Here is a 20,428-nt window from a genome sequence, read left to right as displayed (position 1 = left end):
AAAAGGTTAAGGACAACGTTTATTGCTACCAGTGGCTTTTATCATCAGTACATGGTTCTGACTGCAATACCTTCTTTAGACTGCACAGGGAGCTCAGAATCCAGAAGTCATTAAGAGAAATACAGGTAGGCTGGGGAGGCAGGGGGTTAACTGATCAAGAAAAATCCTAATAATGGCTTAACATAAAACTAGGGCACTGAATTCAGTTAATACATGTTACAGATCCCAATCACAGAGCTGCCCCAACATCTAGAGTCTCTCCTGCTGATTATAAATGAGTGAACTGAGCAGTTTAAAAAACCTAACTTTAGTTGTTAACATGCTGCTTTGGTGAGCACCTGGATATAGTCTTTACCACAAATTTTTACACAAATGTCAAAAATGCTTTCAACAAACCTAAGAGTGTCTTAATCACGTGCCACTTTAAGCTTCAAAGATAAACAAAAACTGAAAATAATTTTATTTCCAAACTCTAGAAACTGAAAGGAGACAAAAATCAACAATGGTAACAGGAGTCCTTTTTACCACCTGATTCATATGGGGCAATTTTGAAGTACCTTTTCCAGATTAATTTAAATTTGAATCATGGATTAAACATGGCTGTCACACTGAAATAATTTGTTCACTAAATTGCTAAAAATAAATTTTGAGGGTTTCCTCATCAGCGGAAGTCAGGCTATAGATCAACATGCATAAAATTCATTTAGTATTCAAAGAAGCAAGCAAAAAGCTAGAGGAAAATTAAATCAGGATTCTGGGACAAGGTTTGCTAGCTAGGAATTTTGGAATTAAAAAAACAACACTGAACGTGAGTTTCTGACACAAAGCAACCTACACATTACAGTTTAGCAGAGAAAAGGGGAGAACTGACAAATACCACAAAGGAATTTTTTACTTAAAATTTTTTTGATCTCAATTTTAGACTTTTTTTTGGTCTTTAAGTGCTTAAATATTGTTGAATTATAATTAGTCATACAAATCAACTGGGTTTTTTTCTCTGGCTCGTTTCAAATCAGCCTGAAAAGATATATACCTTACATAGCCTTATCCTGGTTTTCCATGCTCCCCTCCCCAGAGTCGTCTACCTTAGTTTGCACTTGAAGCTAACCCTTGCTGCTACATGACAGAAACAGGCTGCAGAGGCGGACAAGGAGAAGCCTGTCCCTCTTGCCGTGATAGATCAGTGCCACACACAGAACCCACACTTTCTGAGGCGTTCTCTTCATTATAGAGCCGTTTGATCCCATCGTAGAAGTCATCCACTTCCATTTCCTCCACTTTGCGTTTAGCAGAGGCATACTTGCACCCATTGGCAGCTGGGAGATGGTGGCAGAAGGCTGCTGGACCTCTGACTGGCACTTCTGGTTTGCTGTTGTCCTTGGAGAAGTCTGGGCCTGGGACAGAGGAGGGGTGTAATCTGAACACTCCTCTGTCACAGGTCACCAGGGTGTGCTTGAGGGGACGGTAGACATAAACGGAATTTAGAGGCAGGGAAGACTGCAGAGTAGAAAGGTGATGTGCCACAAGCTCCCGACAGTGGATCAGCTGGGAGCTATCCATCTGAGCCAGGGGAGAAGAAAAAATAATCAATGGAGGTGGCTCTGTCATTTCTGCTAGCCACTTTTTCTCCTCATGCCCTCTGTCCCCCAAGGCTTCTCTCCTCACATCTTTTACCACCAACTCATCTAATTCGCCAGCCTAACCCATCGTTTTTAGAATTTGTGTCCAGATCTGTATTTACAATATAAACCACTTTGGAACTTGAATTCTGTATTTGCAATTATATGCTGGACAGCTTCATGAAAGCAGAAATTACTCTCTTTTTTTCACTGAGATACATCCAACATCTGCTTTTTGTTCAAGCTATCTCCCCTGTCCAGAAGGCCTTTCACCTCACCCTCTTTGCCTCCTCCAACCTCTTTAGTGAAGACCAACATACAGATAATATATTTATATATATACTCCCTCTTATATATATTATAAAGATACATATTATATATGTGTGTGTATATACACAGACACACACACATATACATATACTCCCTTTGGGCTCTAACAGTGAACAATCTGCCTGCAATGCAGAAGACCCGGGTTCAATCTCTGGGTCAAGAAGATTCCCTGGAGAAGGAAATGGCAACCTACTCCAGTATTCTTGCCTGGAGAATCCCACGGACAGAGGAGCCTGGTGGGCTACAGTTCATGGGGTTGCAAAGAGTCAGACACAATTAAGTGACTAACACATTCAGTGTATAGATAAACAAAATCCATTAAGAATTTAGAGAAGCAGCCAGAGGCAAGAAAAAATTTAAATAAGGGACGGCTGTCTGGCTTAAGAATTTTGAACAACTTTCTTTTTTTTAAACAGAGTTAATGAGAACCTTTGACAAGTTGTATTTCTGTAGCAAACAGCAGGCTTGACAGCACTAGCAGAAAACATTTTTGCTAAGATTTTTGTTTAATGAGGAAGTTTCACTAACTCCTCCTTATCCTTCAGGATAATTCAGGTATCAATCCTTTTTGAAGCCACCCCTGATTTCCCTTATCCCTCCCAAACCCCAAATCCCAGGATCATCTGTTTTTGTATCAATCTGTTATCATACTTACCACACTATATTAGAATAGTCTATTTAACCATTTATGCTTTTCTACTACAGACTACAAGATCCCAAGAGGCAGCCACTGCATCATATCCATTTTTATTTCTTAAGTTTCTAGCACCAATGACTGTACATGGAAGGCCTTCAAAATCTTGTGATAAAGTCTCATTCTGCCTTACTTTCCCTACAATTATAGCTTTAGTCAAAATTATTTTACAGCACATATTTCTCCCTATTTAAATTAATTCCTCAGCACCCCAGGTGCCTACCAGAAATGATCTAACTTCTTTAGTTTGGTGTTAAGAAGGCTCTCCACAATCTGACCCAACCTTCTTTTCGTCTTGTGTGAGCTGTGTGCTCAGTCATATCTGACTCTTTGCAACTCCACGGGCTGTAGCCCCCAGGCTCCTCTGTCCACGGAACTTTTCACGCAAGAATACTGGAGTGGGTTGCCATTTTCTTTCCCAGGGGATCTTCCTGACTCAGGGATGGAACGTGAGTCTCCTGCATTGGCAGGCATATTCTCTACCCCTGCGCCACCTGGGAAGCCTTTCCAGCCTTACTCCCTCCTGACACACCCCAATCTGTGCTCTGTGCTCCTGCCAAACAAACATGCTCTCTACTCTGCACAAACCTTGCCCTTTCTTACACTACCCTTGCTCATCCTCACATTGAAACTGTATCATGTATTCCTTCCAGGTCTGGCTAACTGCCATCACCTCCAGAAGTCTATCTTGACTAACTACCAGGGATCACTTTCCAGGCTTATGTATTCTACAGGTATCGTTGGACATTTCTCAACCAATTCTTATTCACACCTAAAAAAAACCCTGTAGCACACAGTATGACTTTGCAAAACCACAGAGAAAATAAAGGAAAATAACATGCTCTGCAAGAACATATTTGGTGTCAAAACTATTTTTATCTCTAAATATACTCCTTGCTGGAACTTCTCCTGCAGTCTAGTGTTAAGACTCCACCTTCCCACGCAGGGGGTGACAGTTCAATCCCCGGTTGGGGAACTAAGGTCCCACATGCCACAGGGTGGTGTGGCCAGAAATTTTAAAATAATCATAAAATGCATTAAAATAAACTCATTACTTGTTACCCAGCAGAGTATCCAAAGATGAAAGGCTAGTGTTAGTCATCATGTACAAATGTAACAATGTCTGAAATTACCAGAAACTATATATGAAAATGACCATTTTTCATATCTATTTTGTTCACCAATTTTTCCCCTAGTTTGAAAGGCTAACACCCTAACAGGCAAGATATTATTAACTAGTATTTGAATTTCTTTTCCTCTTAAAAAAAATTATAACTTTCAAGATTATAACTGTAGGCTATGGCTTATCATGTCCCAGGGATGTGAAATGAGCTAAGCCATGCTAAAAACAGCGGAATGGGACTTCCCTGGTGCTCCAGTGGCTAAAAAGACTCTGTGCTCCCAATGCAGGAGGCCTGGGTTCGATCCCTGGTGAAGGAATTAGATCCCACATGCCGCAAATAAGACCTAGTGCAGCCAGATTAAAAACAAAAACAAAGACAGTGGAACAAAGTGCACAGGAAAGGGATGGGGCTTCGAGTTCTTTAAGGCACCTGGCACTCTAGGCCAGGACCCCACTTCCTCAAATAGCCTACAAGAGAGGTAACAGAGAAAAAGGAATTCAGACATGGAAAGAAGACTACAGTGTAAAAAAAAATTACTTCTAAAAAGTAAGTACCCAGTTTATTGTGTATTCAGTTGTAAACTTCAACAACTGAATGACACTTAATGGCCTAGAAAAGTAAAAATATCACAAATATTCTAATGCCTTAGTCACCCGGCATAGTACCACAGAAGCAGCCTGAAAAAAAAACATGTTTTTCAAGTAAAAAGACTGTGTCACTAAAAACTTTCTCTGTGGAAGTAGTAAGTAAATAGGGAGTTATATTTAGTGAGGACTGGCAGAAAATGGAGCTAGAAACACACTGAAGGTTTTGCAAACTAATACCACCTAATGAAGCTTCGCAGGTGGTGCAGTGGTAAAGAATCCGCCTGCCAATGCCAATGCAAGAGGCAGGTTTGATCCCTGGGTCGGGAAGATCCCTTGCAGTAGGAAATGGCAACCAACTTCAGTACTGCCTGTAAGTTCCATGGACAGAGGAGCCTGGCAGGCTATATCCACGGGGTCAGAAAGCACTGGACATGACTGAGCATGCACACACACACAGACCAGTTAATGATGGTCCACCCAAGTTAAATCCTCTGTCCAAAGTAATGCATCAACATAAATTCCTTCTACTGCAACCCGAGTTTGTTCTAAGAAAATAAAATAATAAGGCCCTTGCTGAGATACAGTGGAGGAAACAAAATAAGCATATATACTGGAATTACTGCAACTTTAGACACCAGACAAGTTCTCTGTCAGAGAATGATTTAAAATGAACATGTTCTATTTGCAGAGTGTCAAGAGAACATTTATTGTTATTTTTCAAGAGGACCATCTCCCCCAATTCAAATATGGTAACTATTTTGAAGTATACCTTGCTAGAAAAACAAACAGAACTGTAATTCGTCTCACCAAGGAGGTAAGGCAAATAGCCTTGAACGTTTACAGAGCAGACATCCGAACAGGTTACTGATGGGAAAAGGGGGATCGGAATAGCATGATGTAACTGATTCAGATGGACCCATTAGGTTCAGTGGATAGCATAAAGCCCTGTAAATACCCAGTGCCATAAGGAGTCAGACTCGAGGCACCCTCAAGAAGGACTAGAAGACCCTGGTGGGGAGGGTCTGCTTCTTGAACTCCATACTCTTACACTGCACCACAGAGGTAAACGTATACTTTGACTAGGGACCTTGGTTAGGGACAGGAAGACCACCATGCTATCTGGGGAGATTTAACATCCTGAGATACAAGGCCGACTGCATCAATCAGAAAGAGGAGAACATGAGTACAGCCACAGAAGCAGAGCAATCAGAGGAGTAAGAAGAAAGGGTTAGCCAGCTCAGAATGATGACCAACAGGCAGCACAAGAGAGAAGAGGGGTGGTGATGGAGGCAGTAACGCCGGGCGAGGGGACCAGAAGAGACAGGAGAAAGCTTGCCTTTCAAGCCAGGAAGCACCCCCTGTACTTTGTCTGAAGTCCAGAGGGGACATAGGCAGAGCTGGTGACAATGGGCCCCCTCACAGCATGGATGCCTGTGATGGACCAACAGCAGTCCTCTCAAACCACGACACTGGGAAACACGTCAGAAGTAATTCTGGCACCATCTTACCAATCTGATGCAAGAACTTCCTATACAACAACCAGAAATCCAGGAGGCGTATCTGATATTACTATGGCTTTGTCACAGGTCTAATTACAAAGATACCAGACTTGGTGTTCCTATGTGAACAGAGGTGAACTTAGCAAAGATAACTGAGTCTTCAAGAATAAAGAGCCACTCATATTTGGGCCTGGAGAAGGCAATGGCTGCCCACTCCAGTATTCTTGCCTGGAGAATCCCATAGAGAGAGGAGCCTGGTAGGCTACAGTCCATGTGGTTGCAAAGAGGTGGAGACAACTGAGCAACTAAGCCCAGACTTGGGCCACTAGGATCTCAGAGAATTGCTAAGACCAGGTCTCAAACTCTGAAGTTCTGTGATCTCACGTGTGTTTTTAACTGTCTTCCTCATTATAACTTGACTACTACACGGAGCAGAGACTTTTTTTGGAATCACTGTAGCCCCAATGCCTTGACCATAGATTTCTCAATAAATGTAACATAACTATATACATATATGAGAGACTGGAATAGTCGTTTTCAAACTATGTCCAAACAGCTTATGAAAGGGAAGAGGCCATGTTGAATAGGACTGCATCTGATAGGTTTCTGCCCCAAACACATATTACAAAGTAATAGTTCACTACTTAGGATTTTGGGATTGTGTGTGTACAAGATTTGGGGGGAGGGGAGTGAGGAAGAGTTCTATTTCTAAAGAAAACTCTGAAAACCACTGGACTGCAATCTTCAAGATTTTTATGGTATAGATAAAGCACTGGGGTTTTTCCAGTTTTCTTTACTACTAAGTTTTGTGTGTCTCTGAGAAAGTCCCAAGTTCTTTGGGCTGCAGCTATAAAATAAAGGAGTTGAATGATCTGATTTTTAAGAAGGTTCCTTCAAATTCCAAGCTTATAATAATACTTGGGGAGAACAGTTTGGTGAACACTTTCTTTCAGCACCAGAAAGCTTATAATAAATAAGCAGATTCTCTACTGTTCTTCAATAGAGAACAAGCCATCAAAGCTACAGAATATACGTGCTATTTACAATATTCTTATTATTTATAGTTCAAAGCTTGTCCTTTCTCAGTGCTAGTAACTCCTCATATAGCAAATCTTCTCTGCACTAACTTAGAAACAGCACAGTCATGGAGGCATTTAGAGATAAGTCCTTCATTCCAGTAAACATGGAAAATGTAGGAGTTTCTCTTAATGTCCCTTCCCCACTTCCACAGTCTAATGTAAATGATTAACATTCAACTTCCTTTCCCAACACTCAAGGGAGGCAGAGTAAGTGCTCTGTGTCACACTATTCACTTAAGTGGTAGTTTTTGATGTTAGTTTCTAAAAATTCTCACTAAATAGCAACTATCTCCCAGGGTTTATTTTCACTGTAGCATTATTTCAATAGAAAAAAACATTTCTCAATTATTTCAATCTAACATGCAAGTAAAAGAAGGTATCTCCTTGTAAGGATAAATAGCCTGTATTACACTAGCATCATGTGTCCAGGGAGGGAGAACAAGCTGAGCTATGCTAAAACAGAATAAAACACATAGTTGATATATTGCTCTGACCACCATCATCATTCTTTTTATGAAAAGACAGCCCTTCTCTGCTCACAAACGAAAGCATGAAATTCTCAGAGCTGAGAGGCTGCCCTGAAATATATTTTCTATGTCTGCTAACTTTTTTTTTGTCTGTTAGCTTTTATGGCTTGTATCTATCAACTATAACTGTCTTACAAAATACCAAATTCAAATATTATTCTCATTTTTCTTTTATAGAATTCTTTAATAAGTTTTATCAGCTCAAAGATTGCAGCTGTTTGCTGAAGTTGGTTTTATATTACATAATGTTTTTAAGCTCAGAATTTAGCAGCCTCTTCTCTAAATAAAATTTAATAAATCTCGTAGGTTCCATTTAGTGACATGAACAGAACCAGTAAGGATCCTCTCCAATAGTTGCTAACAGAGTAACCATTACTAATTTTTCATTTGAGTTTCAAATTTTCATTTGAATGATAATTTTCTCCGCTAAATTTTTAGTTTTTATATAGATAGTTGATAAAATTTTAACTAAGCTCAGACATTTTATATCAATTTGCAGATAAAGCTACTCACCAACCTTAGGCAACTACTTCAGAAAGTCCTAGAACTTCAGGAATATACTTTATATTTGCCAAATACTTCCTTCTCCAGCCAACAATAAATTATCTGCTTGTCTAAAAAGCAACTTCTTGCAGTTTATGTTTTTGCCTTATCTTTTTTAAAAAACGAGTAAACTACAGAAGTACTGTAATGAAACCTAATAGGTAGGAAGTTTCTTCATACAAAACCAATGGAAAATATATTAGCAAGAATCTTAGTAACCTTTTAAGATTAAGATTTTCAGCAACCTAGAAGGTTAGATGGTTAGACAGCATCACCGACTCAGTGGACATGAATTCTGAGCAAACTCCGGGAGACAGTGAAGGACAGGAAAGCCTGGTGCTGCAATCCATGGGGTCGCAAAGAAGCTGGACACAACTTAGTGACTAAACAACCACCACCACCTAGAGTGAGGGGTGAAAAGAATCAAGAAAATACTGTCTAGGCTTTAAAAAAGAAAAAAGACATCTAACCCATACATTTAATAAAGGGTGTAATAATACTTTGTCTGCCCTTAAAAATGAGCTGCCATTACAAGATTAAAATATCTCTTAGTTTTGTAACTATCTGCTAACCCTGTTTTCCCAGTAAGAGAAAGATGAATGCCGTTTCATTAGACTGACACCTACCTGTGCTTTCTGAAGCAGCTCAATTGTAAGAGGAAGCCAATCAGGAATGAGTTTCTCCATTTCCAGACTAACCATCGCCAGGGCAAGCATGGATCCTTTGAACTGCAGAAGTTGGCTGCAGGCCATACAGTGAAGTAACTGCTTGGTAAGGAATGCCAAATGTTGAGATGGGCTCAGACTGGGCAAACTAAAAAGTAACTGAGGCCTAGTTGACACTGCAATGGCATGGAACTAAAAAAAAATAAAAAATTAAAATTAAAATCACAAGAACATCATTCTAGTTACTTAAGTGTCTAGATAAGCTATGTACAGAAGTTGATGTAACCTCCTCAGGTATTACTTAATTTCTAAGTTTGCAATTTTAGCTTCAGTGATTTGATCTATATCTTAATTTCTAATTTTTTCTTGGCTAATTGCAGTAATTTTCCTTTTCCTAAAAATCAGAACAACAACAACAAAAAAGGACTTCCCTGCTGGCTCAGGGGTAAAGAATCTGCCTGCCAGTGCAGGAGACGTGGGTTTGATCTCTGATCTGGGAAGACCCCACATGCTGTGGAGCACCTAAGCCCGTGCGCCAGAACTACTGAGCCGGTGCTCTGCAGCCCGGGAGCTGCAACGACTGAGCCCACATGCTCCACAGCCCCTGCTCCCCGAAACTAGAGAAAAGCCCGGGCAGCCACAAAGACTCAGTGCAGCTCCCCGCCCCCACCAAGAGAGTGGGCAATCTACTGTTCCAGTTACTAAAATAGGACTATATACTCAAGTAGGAAACGGAAAGACTTCAGGTGAATTTACAATGTGAAGAAAATCCAATGGTGTGGCAGTGTGAAGATCCCAATTCAACTTATCCAGAATAATTCTCTCCATCCGCAGAATTTCAGATGAAGAACAGCCACAGAAACTGTCTCTTGCCAACACCTTCAGTACTGGGATTCTCTATACAAAGCAAAAGGGAAGGAGCCAGGGAGGGCAGGACAGAAAAAAATAAACTCATTTTTTCAGTTTTAGTTTTGGTAAACAGAAAACAAGCTAATAAACAGCTAATAAACAAAACTTTCAACAAAGAGACACGAATAATCTTGAAAATAGTTACCTCGTCTTCCTCAACAGTCTTGGCAGCCAGGAAAAAACAGCTGATTGCAATACAACTCAGGTATTTTGGGTGGGCCTAAAACGGGGAAAAGAGAAAAAGCAACTTCAGTGATTTGTCAAAAAGTTAAGAGTTTATTTTTTGAAACTAGATATGCAGATGAGGCAAGTATGCACACAACCCTGTGGAATTCAGATTAATCTGGGTCTCATTCACTGCTTTCTAGGATCAGAGATAACTTATAACCCCAGCCATATTACATACTCTACGGAAATACTAAGATCATTCCTTTGTAAGTTCAACCAATGCTGGTTAGCCAAAGCTAATTTCTATCCATCAGAGGTGAGCTTGATTTTAGAAGACTTTTTTTTTTACTTATAAAATTCTCCCAATTAAGAATATATTTGTGTATTTTTAAAGCTGGTTTTATTCTCTTTATCTGTCATATCAGTTAAGATTAACATACGAGGTGTTAAGGGAATTAAAAAAGGAATATTAAATGAAGGCTATGAATATATTTTACATACTTTACAAAGTGACAACATGCTAGCAAATTAAATTTTCTAATTAAATGTTCACCAAAAAAATTATATATTCAAATTCCATGATAAGAATGAAAGGCTCCTAAATATATACAGAATCAATCAAGGTGGGGAAAAATCTTTCTTGGATTTGACAACCTTAGGAGGGCTCAAGTTTGCCTGTTTTCCTTATCTATAATAACTTTCTACCCTACTGGTAGAGTAAGAGTTTGCCAATCGAGTTTTAAATAATCAGGACAGGGATTTCCCTGGAGGTCCGGTGATCAGGATTTGGCGCCTTCACTGCTGTGTCCTGGGTTCAATCCCTGGTTGGGGTACTAAGATCCCACAGCTGTATGGTGTGGCCAAATGAATAATCATGATAGTTTAGCCTTGATTAATTATTTAATAATAGGCCAGCCAACAACCAATGCCTCAGTATAAGTGGCACACAGCCTAGGAATCTTCCATTCCTCTTCCTATATAAGAATAAAGTGTTCCTTGCTCGGTTATGTCCGACTCTTTGCACCCCATGAACTGTAGTCCACCAGGACCCTCTGTCCATGGAATTCTCCAGGGAAGAATAATACTAGAGTGGGTTGCCATTCCCTTCTCTATGGGATCTTCCCAACCTGGGATAGAACTCAGGTCTCCTGCATTGCAGGCAGATTCTTTATCGTTTGAACCACCAAGGAAGCCCATATGAGAAATAAAAGCCAGTTCAATTCTATCAATATTTTAAAGTAATTATTAATATTAATCAGAATATTATGGTTTAGAAAGCATTGCCATAAATGTTTTATCTTGCTTTACAGATGAGGAAACAGTCTCAGAGGTTAACAGAGATACCAACAAGTGATCCAGAAAGTGAAGTCACATCCTGTGGCTCTGACAGTTTTTCAGGTTCTCTTATTTCTCCATGTGTAACAACATATCAACCCCAAATCCTTGAGGAAATCAGAGTTCATTACAGACAGTCCAACAGTTAGCAACTTTGGGAAGGCAATGAAACCCCCAAATCAAGGGCACCAATAATAAATTTAGTACTACAAAGAATCCCAACAGCAAATATGTGGGGGTTTTTTTGGTTAAACAAACAGTAATTTTCAATCCTAGATGTACATCAGAATCATCTATGTAATTTCTTTACTTAAATAAAGATATCCAGATTTCACCTACTAGAGATTCAGATTTAGCAGGTCTGGGACAGGGCCCAAGGTCTGTGCTTTTAAAGAAGTTCATAGGACCTTTTTCTGCACAGCTGGACTTGGGGCTCCATTCTTGTTGCAATCCTTTTACTGTCTGCTTTAAGCACCTTTAAACTATGAATACATTTTAGATGAATTGTTTCAATATAGATTAGCCATCTCTAAGTAAGCATCTGATGCTAGTAACATCAGGACCCAAGGTATCCTTCTCTGTGAAAGGGAACTTAGCTAGAGTAGGGGAACAGGGAGAAGGGAGGAGGACTTGATGCTGAAATAACTGTTGGCATCTCAGAGTTAACCCAGACTTCAGGCGATTAGGATCATCACAATTTAAGTCTCTCAAAAATAGAAGTCTGAAACATAAAAAGGTAACTGAGTGGCCAACCAAATTCTCCCACTCCATAAATTCTTTGGCTTCTATCTGTTATACTAAATAACAAAAAATACAGTACCCTCAGCACTGAACACATAGTTCCTGCAACATATATATTCCTAGGGATACAAACAATAACTGAATTGCTTTTCTTTTTTCATGTCTTGCTATTGAATAAATGCTGACTTTCTGCTTTAAATCTGCTAAGGGCATACCATGACCAATTTCACATCACACAACCAATGATATATTATACCAATAGGGATAACATAAAACTTATCTGTAATGCTGCCACTGAACAAAAATACACCAAAGTTATGTAAAACAGTTCAGTTTTCATCTTGTTATACTCCAAATGTATGCTGCTAAGTACTTATATGCTGTTCAGAAAACTACAAAAAAGATATTCAATAACTAAGTAGTGACAGAAAAGTATACAATAGGCTTATTATACTTTTCTAGTCTGATTCACTATTCACAACTAGTATTCAATGTGTTAAAAAAGATGACTAAACTCTCTACCAATGCTATATGGTTTGCATTAAAAGAAAGAGATCAAAAATTTCACTGGTTAAGTGTAAGCTACGAATACTTACAGGCAAAAGAGAATTACAGAATATAATCAGAAACATTTCTGAAGACTTAAAGCAATAACAGAAGACATCATGTCTTGTTACAGATATATATGTTATCTTTAAGAAGGTTTTCCACTCCTTTCCACCTTGAAGAATGTTCTACTATTTGCCCCTGGTGCAGCATATAAACCATTAAAACAGAAGTTGTATGTAAGTATATTCTAGAATATTTACCTTTACAGTAGCTAAGAACCTGTCCAAAAGACTGCTAGCCAGAGCAAATGTTTCTGGGTAAAGGTTGAATTGGTACTTGAGTTTGGCCAACCACTGAATCACTTCATCTCTCTGGGATGGAGAAACGTTCTATAAGGGAACAATTAAAAAATAAAAATAAAACAAGTTTCAAGTTATCATCAAGATATATTTGCAATTCTCACTTATAAAAGGTTAGCAAATGCTATGGAATATGTGTCTACATGTTAGGAAATGTTTTTAAGTTTATTCAAAATCTAACAAACGAGATAAAGGAAGACAAAACCTTATGTATTAGTTGCTGTGCTGTGTTTAGTCGCTCAGTCGTATCTGACTCTTTGGGACCCCGTGGACTGTAGCCAGCTAGGCTCCTCTGTCCATGGGATGCTCCAGGCAAGAATACTGGAGTGGGCTGCCATTTCCTTCTCCAGGGAATCTTCTCAACCCAGGTCTCCTGCATTGCAGGCGGATTCTTTACCGTCTGAGCCACCAGTGAAGCTAGGTAGATGCTAGATACTTCTCCAGTACAACAACCCAAATATCTCCAGACATTTCCAAATGTCGCCTGGTGAGCAAAACTGGCCCCAGTTAAGAACCCCACCCTGATATAACACAGTAATAAATATTTCAACCAGCAAAAAAAAGCTATCACCCGAAAGTTGATACCCGAGACAGCTCACTTCAAATTGCTTTACAAATATACCCTTCTGCTACTTTGGTAAATAAATAACTGAGTCATTCATGCAGTTTTTAAGGTAAATGAAGCATTGCTCTTTTTTAATGTGAAATCAAAGAATTAAAAATGTTCCAAGTACTTCTTTTCTTAATTTATCACTTAGGTCATTCCAGTATAACTACAGAAAATATAAACCTCGTATAACCTGGTTATGGAGTACAAAGTTGACTTAGTTATTGTCAGAGTCATAACTAAGCAAACATCTTTATTGATCTTCAGCTTTTCAAAAGCAAACAATATGTAGAGGAGGGGAAGAGTGAAATGGTTCCTCACAAAATGAAGAAAATGTTTGTAAATCATATATCTAATTAGGTACTTATATCTAGAATATGCAAAGACTCCTTACAGTTTAACAGAGATAGAAACCAAATGTTAAAATGAGCAAAGGGTCTAAACAGATATTTCTCCAAAGAAAATATGCAGTTCGCCAATGAGCACTTGAAAAGATGCTCAACATTATTACGTACCAGGGCAATGCAAATCAAAATCAAAAGGTAGTATCTCCTCTCACCCAGGAAAATGACTACAATCAAAAAAGTTAATAATAACAAATTCTGGCAAGGATATGGAGAAATAAGAACTCTCATTCATTCACCTGGTAGGAATGAAAGATGATACGGTTACTTCAGAAAACAATCTAGCAGCTCCTCAGAAGTTTAAACACAGAATTATCATATGACCCAGCAATTCCACTCCTAGGTATATACCAAAAAGAATTTCAAACAAGTATTCAAACAAGTATTTGTACACTAATGTTTACAGCAGTAACTATTCACAATAGTTAAGAAGCAGAAACAACCCAAATGCCCATCAACTGATGAATGGATATAAATAAAGTGTGATTTATCATACAATGAAATGTTATTCATCAAGAAAAAAGAATAAAGTGCTGGGATTTTCCTGGTAGTCCAGTGGCTAAGACTTTGAGCTCCCAATGTAAGAGCCCAAGTTCAATTCTTGGTCAGGGAACTAGATCCCACATGCTGGAACTAAGATCTCACATGCTACAACTAAGACCTAGAGCAGTCAAATTAAATAAATAAATGTTTTAAAACAGAATGAAGTACAGACATGCCATAATATGGAAGACTCTTGAAAATAATGTGTTAACTGAAAGAAGACAGTCACAACAGACCATATATTATATGATCATGTTTATATGTAATGTCCAGAGTACACAAGTCTATAGAGATGAGCAAAATAAAGGACAGAAACGGTATGAACCTAACAGAAGCAGAAGATATTAAGAAGAGGTGGCAAGAATACACAGAAAAACTATACAAAAAAGATCTTCATGACCCAGATAACCATGATGGTGTGATCACTCACCTAGAGTGAGACATCTTGGAGTGCAAAGTCAAGTGGGCCTTAGGAAGCATCACTATGAACAAAGCTAGTGGAGGTGATGGAAATCCAGCTGAGCCATTTCAAATCCTAAATGATGATGTTGTCAAAGTGCTGCACTCAATATGCCAGCAAATTTGGAAATCTCAGCAGTGGCCACAGGACTGGAAAAAGTCAGTTTTCACTCCAATCCCAAAGGCAATGCCAAAGAATGTTCAAACTACTGCACAATTGCACTGATTTCACATGCTATCAAAGTAATGCTCAAAATTCTCCAAGCTAGGCTTCAACAGTATGTGAACTGAGAACTTCCAGATGTTCAAGCTGGATTTAGAAAAGGCAGAGGAACCAGAGATCAAATTGCCAACATCTACTGGATCTTAGAAAAAAGCAAGAGAATTCCAGATCACCTAACTTCTGCTTCATTGAATATGCCAAAGCCTTTGACTGTGTGGATCACAACAAACTGTGGAAAATTCTTAGAGATGGGAATACCAGACCACCTTATACGCCTCCTGGGAAACCTGTATGCAGGTTAAGAAGCAACACTTAGAACCAGACATGGAACAACTGTTCCAAAGTGGGAAAGGAGAATGTCAAGGCTACTGTCAGTCACCCTGTTTATTTAACTTATATGCAGAGTACATCATGCGAAATGCCAGGCTGGATAAAGCAGAAGCTGCAATCAAAATTGCCAGGAGAAATATCAATAACCTCAGATACGTAGAAGACACCACCCTAATGGCAGAAAGCAAAGAGGAAGTGAAGAGTCTCTTGATGAAACTGAAAGAGGAGAGTGAGAAAGTTGGCTTAAAACTCAATATTCAACAAAGATTATGGTATCCGGATTCATCACTTCATGGCAAATAGATGGGGAAACAATGAAAACAGTGACAGACTGATTTTCTTGGGCTGCAGAATCACTGCAGATGGTGACTACAGCCATGAAATGAAAAGACGCTTGCTCCCTGGAAGAAAATCTATGAGAAACCAAGACAGCGTATTAAAATGCAGAGACATTACTTTGCCAACAAAGGTCCATATAGTCAAAGCTAAGGTTTTTCCAGTGGTCATATATGGATGTAAGAGTAGGACCATAAAGAAGGCTGAGCACCTAAGAATTGATTCTTTTGAACTTGGTGTGCTAGTTACAGCATTTAATATCAATATCCAATACTCTCTTATTTATTAAATAAAATTTTCACAATGTCATCACATCACAAATCTATATAATCAAATTAAGGTTTTAAAGTTTAGGTAACACTGTTACAAACTAATAGTAATTTTGGAATTAAGTTATCTCAATTCCTAAGAATAAGAAAATTTAGTATGAATAAGAGAATTTCTAAGGCAGCAAACAGACATTAAACTATCTTAAATGGGCCATGATAGCAGATTGATAGTCCATTAAAGACAAAACTAAACTGAACAGGAATAAATGAAAGATATTAGGGACAAAAGATGAATATACATTTAAAGATGATGAAAGGATACTGAAGGGGAAATTAATCTGAATTTCTCATTAGAGATTACTACACAAACACTGATTATTATCATTTTAATCTTCCTACATATTATTTTTAAGTTTTGGGTATTAGGCTTAATTTTTTAAAGGTACATACTTTAAAGCAGTATTTATTTACTCTCCAGTTTTGTAGGAACCATAAAAAAACAAAACAAACCTAGTAATACTTAATTTACTAATAAACAGAACAGATATATGTTAAGTACTACTGTCAGGTAAACACAAAAAAGTACAGAAATGCCTCTGTGATTAGAGGAAAAGACCATTTTCAATAAGTGAGAGTTCCAGACAAGTAAAGGTTTAAGTTGAACACTGCAGGATTCACCATCATAAATAACCATTTTGGATGGAAATCTCCTTAAAAATGTATTTATCTCATTCCTCAGAAAGAGACCACAGCTTAAACCTTTTTCCTGATCACTCAGAATCAACTTTATGAAATTAATTCCTCTATCACAGAGAGATGTATTAAGAGTTATTAAAGTAGGAAAGGCTGTACATCTCGACAATGGATCGCCTCAAATAGGTATTTCAACTAGAATTTCTTCTCTCCTTCCTCTTGGTTTTCTTTAGCGTTGCAAGGAACAATGCCAGGTGCTCCTTACAACCTCTGATATTGCACTGGCCAGTTTCCTTTATTCCAACTCCTCTTTCTGTCAATTTTCAGCTTTGGCCCAAAAAGTAAAGTATTTCTTTGTGGCCAAACCAACTAATCACACATACATAATTTTTATATTTAGCTCTAAACTCAGTTATCATTGGTATTTATGATGGTTAACTGCCATATATATTTGCCTCCTGGTCAATTCCTTTTGTTATATAAAGACTGACTCTAGAATACTACACAAGAAACACTGACGACAAAATGAGACAAAGATGGTTTACAACGTTTTATATTAATATCTCACCACCAAACTGGTGTTAAGACTATGAACAATAATTTGAAAACATCTGATACTCAAGACATTTAACTGAGTTCATATTAATGAACATTAAGTGTGGATCATACGACAGGCCACGGGAATACAATGAAGAATGAAAATCTCCCTGTTTAAAGCAAAGCCTCATGATGAGGCAAACAATCAGAAATCATTAATAAAATACGGTAACATGAGAGCAGAGGCATGCGCAGGGTGCGGGGAGAACACTGGAAGGGCACCTGGCCCAGTGTGGGAGGACACAAGGCTCTGAGCAAAGACAGCAACTACCTTGTATCTTAAGAGTGAGGGCAGGGGGTGATCACTCGCAAGGCAAGGAAAAGAAGTATTTTAAACCTGTGAACTTTACTCTGAAGGACAGGACTGATGTCAACCTGCAGTCAACTAATGTCAACAGGACTAATGTCAACACAATAACCTAGTGTTAAGCTCCTCAGATTTGCAAATAAAAAGCAAGGTGGATGGAAAAGACTGCTAGAACAGATACTCTGACAACTAGTGATACAATTCAATGAATTGAAAAGAAACATAAGGTTGCTCATGGGACTGAAATTGTGGGCGTGAAATGCTTGGGGTATATGGAGTAACAGGAAAATAACTTTCCAACTTGACAGAGGAACCTGGAGTTACGTTATTAAAGCCAGGATATTGAAGCCAGTAGTTGGATCCTCACTCTCACAGGAGTCTGAAAAAGTCAACAAAACACTATCTGGATCTCTGGCTTCTCTAGAGGTAGGAGGAAGTAGACACAGCCCTACAGCTAGTTCCTGGGTACAGGTTTTAAAATATTCCATTTTCCACAGAGCCGTGAGGTGTTCCTTTTAAGAGCTGGACCAGGAGCCCCTAAAGGTCCCAGGGAACCAACTGAAGCAGCCACAAAACTTTTAGATGGAGATAATTAAACATTCAAGAGAAATTAAATTTCTACAAAGGGGAGCTTTTATCTAAAAATGCAAAGAAAAAAAAGCAATGTTAATTAAGCCATCTGAACAATTCAATGACAATGAAATAAATTAATATAAGGAGAGGCAGATGGTGATACAATCTGATGAAAGTGGATAGGCTTTTAGGGAAGTTAAAGAACAATGATCTAGAGGAGCAATAAGAAGCAAAAACAGCATTAATTCAATACCTTCAGGTCAGAGATACAAGGGGGAAAAGATCCCTAAATAACCGATTACATAATGTGACTATCTGTATTTGACATTAAACAAATACACAAACATGTAACTGTAAGAAGTCTCACAGAAGACAGACATAATGTGCTATAAGGAGAGGTACAACACAGGGAACATAGCTAGCGATTTACATATTACAACTAAGTGATTTAACTTGTGTGAAACACATAGAATGCAAACGGCAGTTAAATGTTAGTTCTGTCCTTTCCTTCCTCTAAAAATACCTAGTGCTTTGTGATGCCAGAGAAAACAAATTTACAAAACATTACTTATAAATAGTTCTTTCAAACCAATTATAATGCAAATAATTATGAAAGAAAGCATGACACTCTTTGGACTTTAACATACTTTGTATTAAAATATTTGAGAATGGAGCCAAGAAAGCATTCTTGCATGGCTAGTATTATCATTACTAGCCAAAACTAACAGAAACCAAAAAACCCCCACAGAAGATAAGTCTGCAAAGACTCACTCTTAAATGAAGTGATACTGATTCTAAGATCATTTTTTTCAACTCAGTTCAAACATATACTGAACAATAATATTACTGGAATAGCTTTAAAAAATTAAGTTCTGTGCAATAAGTAATAATATTCAGGAGGGAGGAAAGGAGAAAAGAAGGAAAGAAGAAAGGAAGGAAAGAGGCCTGCCTACCTCAAACATTATTTCCTGATCAAGAGATATGTTTTCTCTTGTATGGATTGCTCAAGTAGGATTAAGAGAATTCAGTATGGTGATTGAACAACTAATCCCAAAGAGAATTTATAATGGTTTGATTCAACATGGTAAAACACAGAGCTTTCTGCTATTCTGATTATTAAAACATAAATTCTGTCTAGCTTTAAACTCTAAAAGGTTCACCATTACCTAAAAGATGAAGCATAATCCCCCAGGCAGGGCACACAAATCCCTCTCTGACCTACCTCTCCAGCCTCACTCACCTTCCATCACTTTCTGCCTTAAAATGCGTAAGAGCAGTACTTCTATCTATGATTTCTTCCTTGCTCCTGTAATGCTATTTTATATCACTGCTCCCTCTGGTTGAAACACACTTCTCGCTCTTTTACTTGCCTTTTTATTTATCCTTTAAGAGTTTTTTCAACCATCACTCCCTACCAGACATTTTTCCTGATTACTCAAATTGGGCTAAGTACTTTCCTGTGTTCCCACATCATCTCCTGTCACAACTGTTCAATACCTTTTAAAAAATTACCTTACAGCTTTTGGCTATGACTGAGCAGGTAGCAGCAAACCTACACTCTAGCTGAGAACAGCTAGAAAAGCCACTAACAATGACAGAAAGGCATCAGAACTGCTAGGACAGCCCGGCCTTGAGGAGCCATGATTCTAGAGAGGCAGTAACAACTAGAGATGAGTCAACACTCTGCATAGCTTTCCCTTTCAGGCACCTGCCCATCTTCTGAGTATATGGCAAGAGGTGTAAAATATGAGCAAATAAACCAACAGAGTTTTGGGGAGTCTTACAAGGCAAGAGTCAAAATTTCGTGACTTGAAGAGCCAAGAACCTAGCGGGAAGTGGGAGGGTCAGAGATCTGAATGTGACACTCAGCTGATTTTCCTCTTAATTAATTTTCTGAATAAAATTCTGAAGTTGGGAAGGACAAGGACCTAAGTGGCTAAGCAGAAAGTCTCTGAAAAGTAAGAATGAGCTCAGGGAAGAGTGTAGCACCCTTAAGGAATAAGGACACTAGTAAACACTCCAAGCTCTCAGCTGGAATCCTTGGCTACTCTCTAGGAGTTGGGGACAACCAGAAATAGATGAAGCCATACTCAACAGCAACCCAGCCTCCCATCAGCACAGTCCTTCAATGGATTCAAGCTCCTTCAGTTTGTCCACCACTGGGAAGATTGAACCCTCCTGCAGAAAAATAACATCTAGAGCCTCTACAATTTCTCATGATGTTCAGCAACCAATCAAAAATAACCAGGCATGACAATAAAAAGGACCAAGTAATAAAAAACAAGAGAGAAAAAAGGGGGGACAACAAAAAGATCTTGGTCTTTGCGTTACCAGAAAAGGACCTGATACACAAACAGAG

At 38.5% G+C, this 20,428-nt stretch overlaps 1 protein-coding gene across 2 annotated transcripts in view; it reads right to left on the bottom strand.

Moving 5' to 3' along the window:
• The window catches only part of CCNI (cyclin I), a 35,672-nt gene continuing 15,244 nt past the window's right edge, over positions 1–20,428 (bottom strand). The window contains exons 3-7 of one of the 2 annotated variants that reach the window (XM_043906408.1): positions 12,630–12,758; positions 9,722–9,796; positions 9,424–9,564; positions 8,629–8,859; positions 1–1,560 (exon numbers count right to left, since the gene is read on the bottom strand). In XM_043906408.1, the coding sequence (XP_043762343.1) occupies positions 1,117–1,560; positions 8,629–8,859; positions 9,424–9,564; positions 9,722–9,796; positions 12,630–12,758 (1,020 nt within the window). In that variant the 3' untranslated portion in view covers positions 1–1,116. The remainder of the gene's footprint in view (positions 1,561–8,628; positions 8,860–9,423; positions 9,565–9,721; positions 9,797–12,629; positions 12,759–20,428) is intronic. The other variant, XM_043906409.1, reaches the window with a different exon arrangement.

The sequence above is a fragment of the Cervus elaphus genome, chromosome 6, assembly GCF_910594005.1.
Source record: "Cervus elaphus chromosome 6, mCerEla1.1, whole genome shotgun sequence".
Classification (NCBI taxonomy): Eukaryota; Metazoa; Chordata; class Mammalia; order Artiodactyla; family Cervidae; genus Cervus; species Cervus elaphus.
Note: the sequence above shows the minus strand (reverse complement) of the source record. Positions and strands in the feature narration are given on the sequence as shown.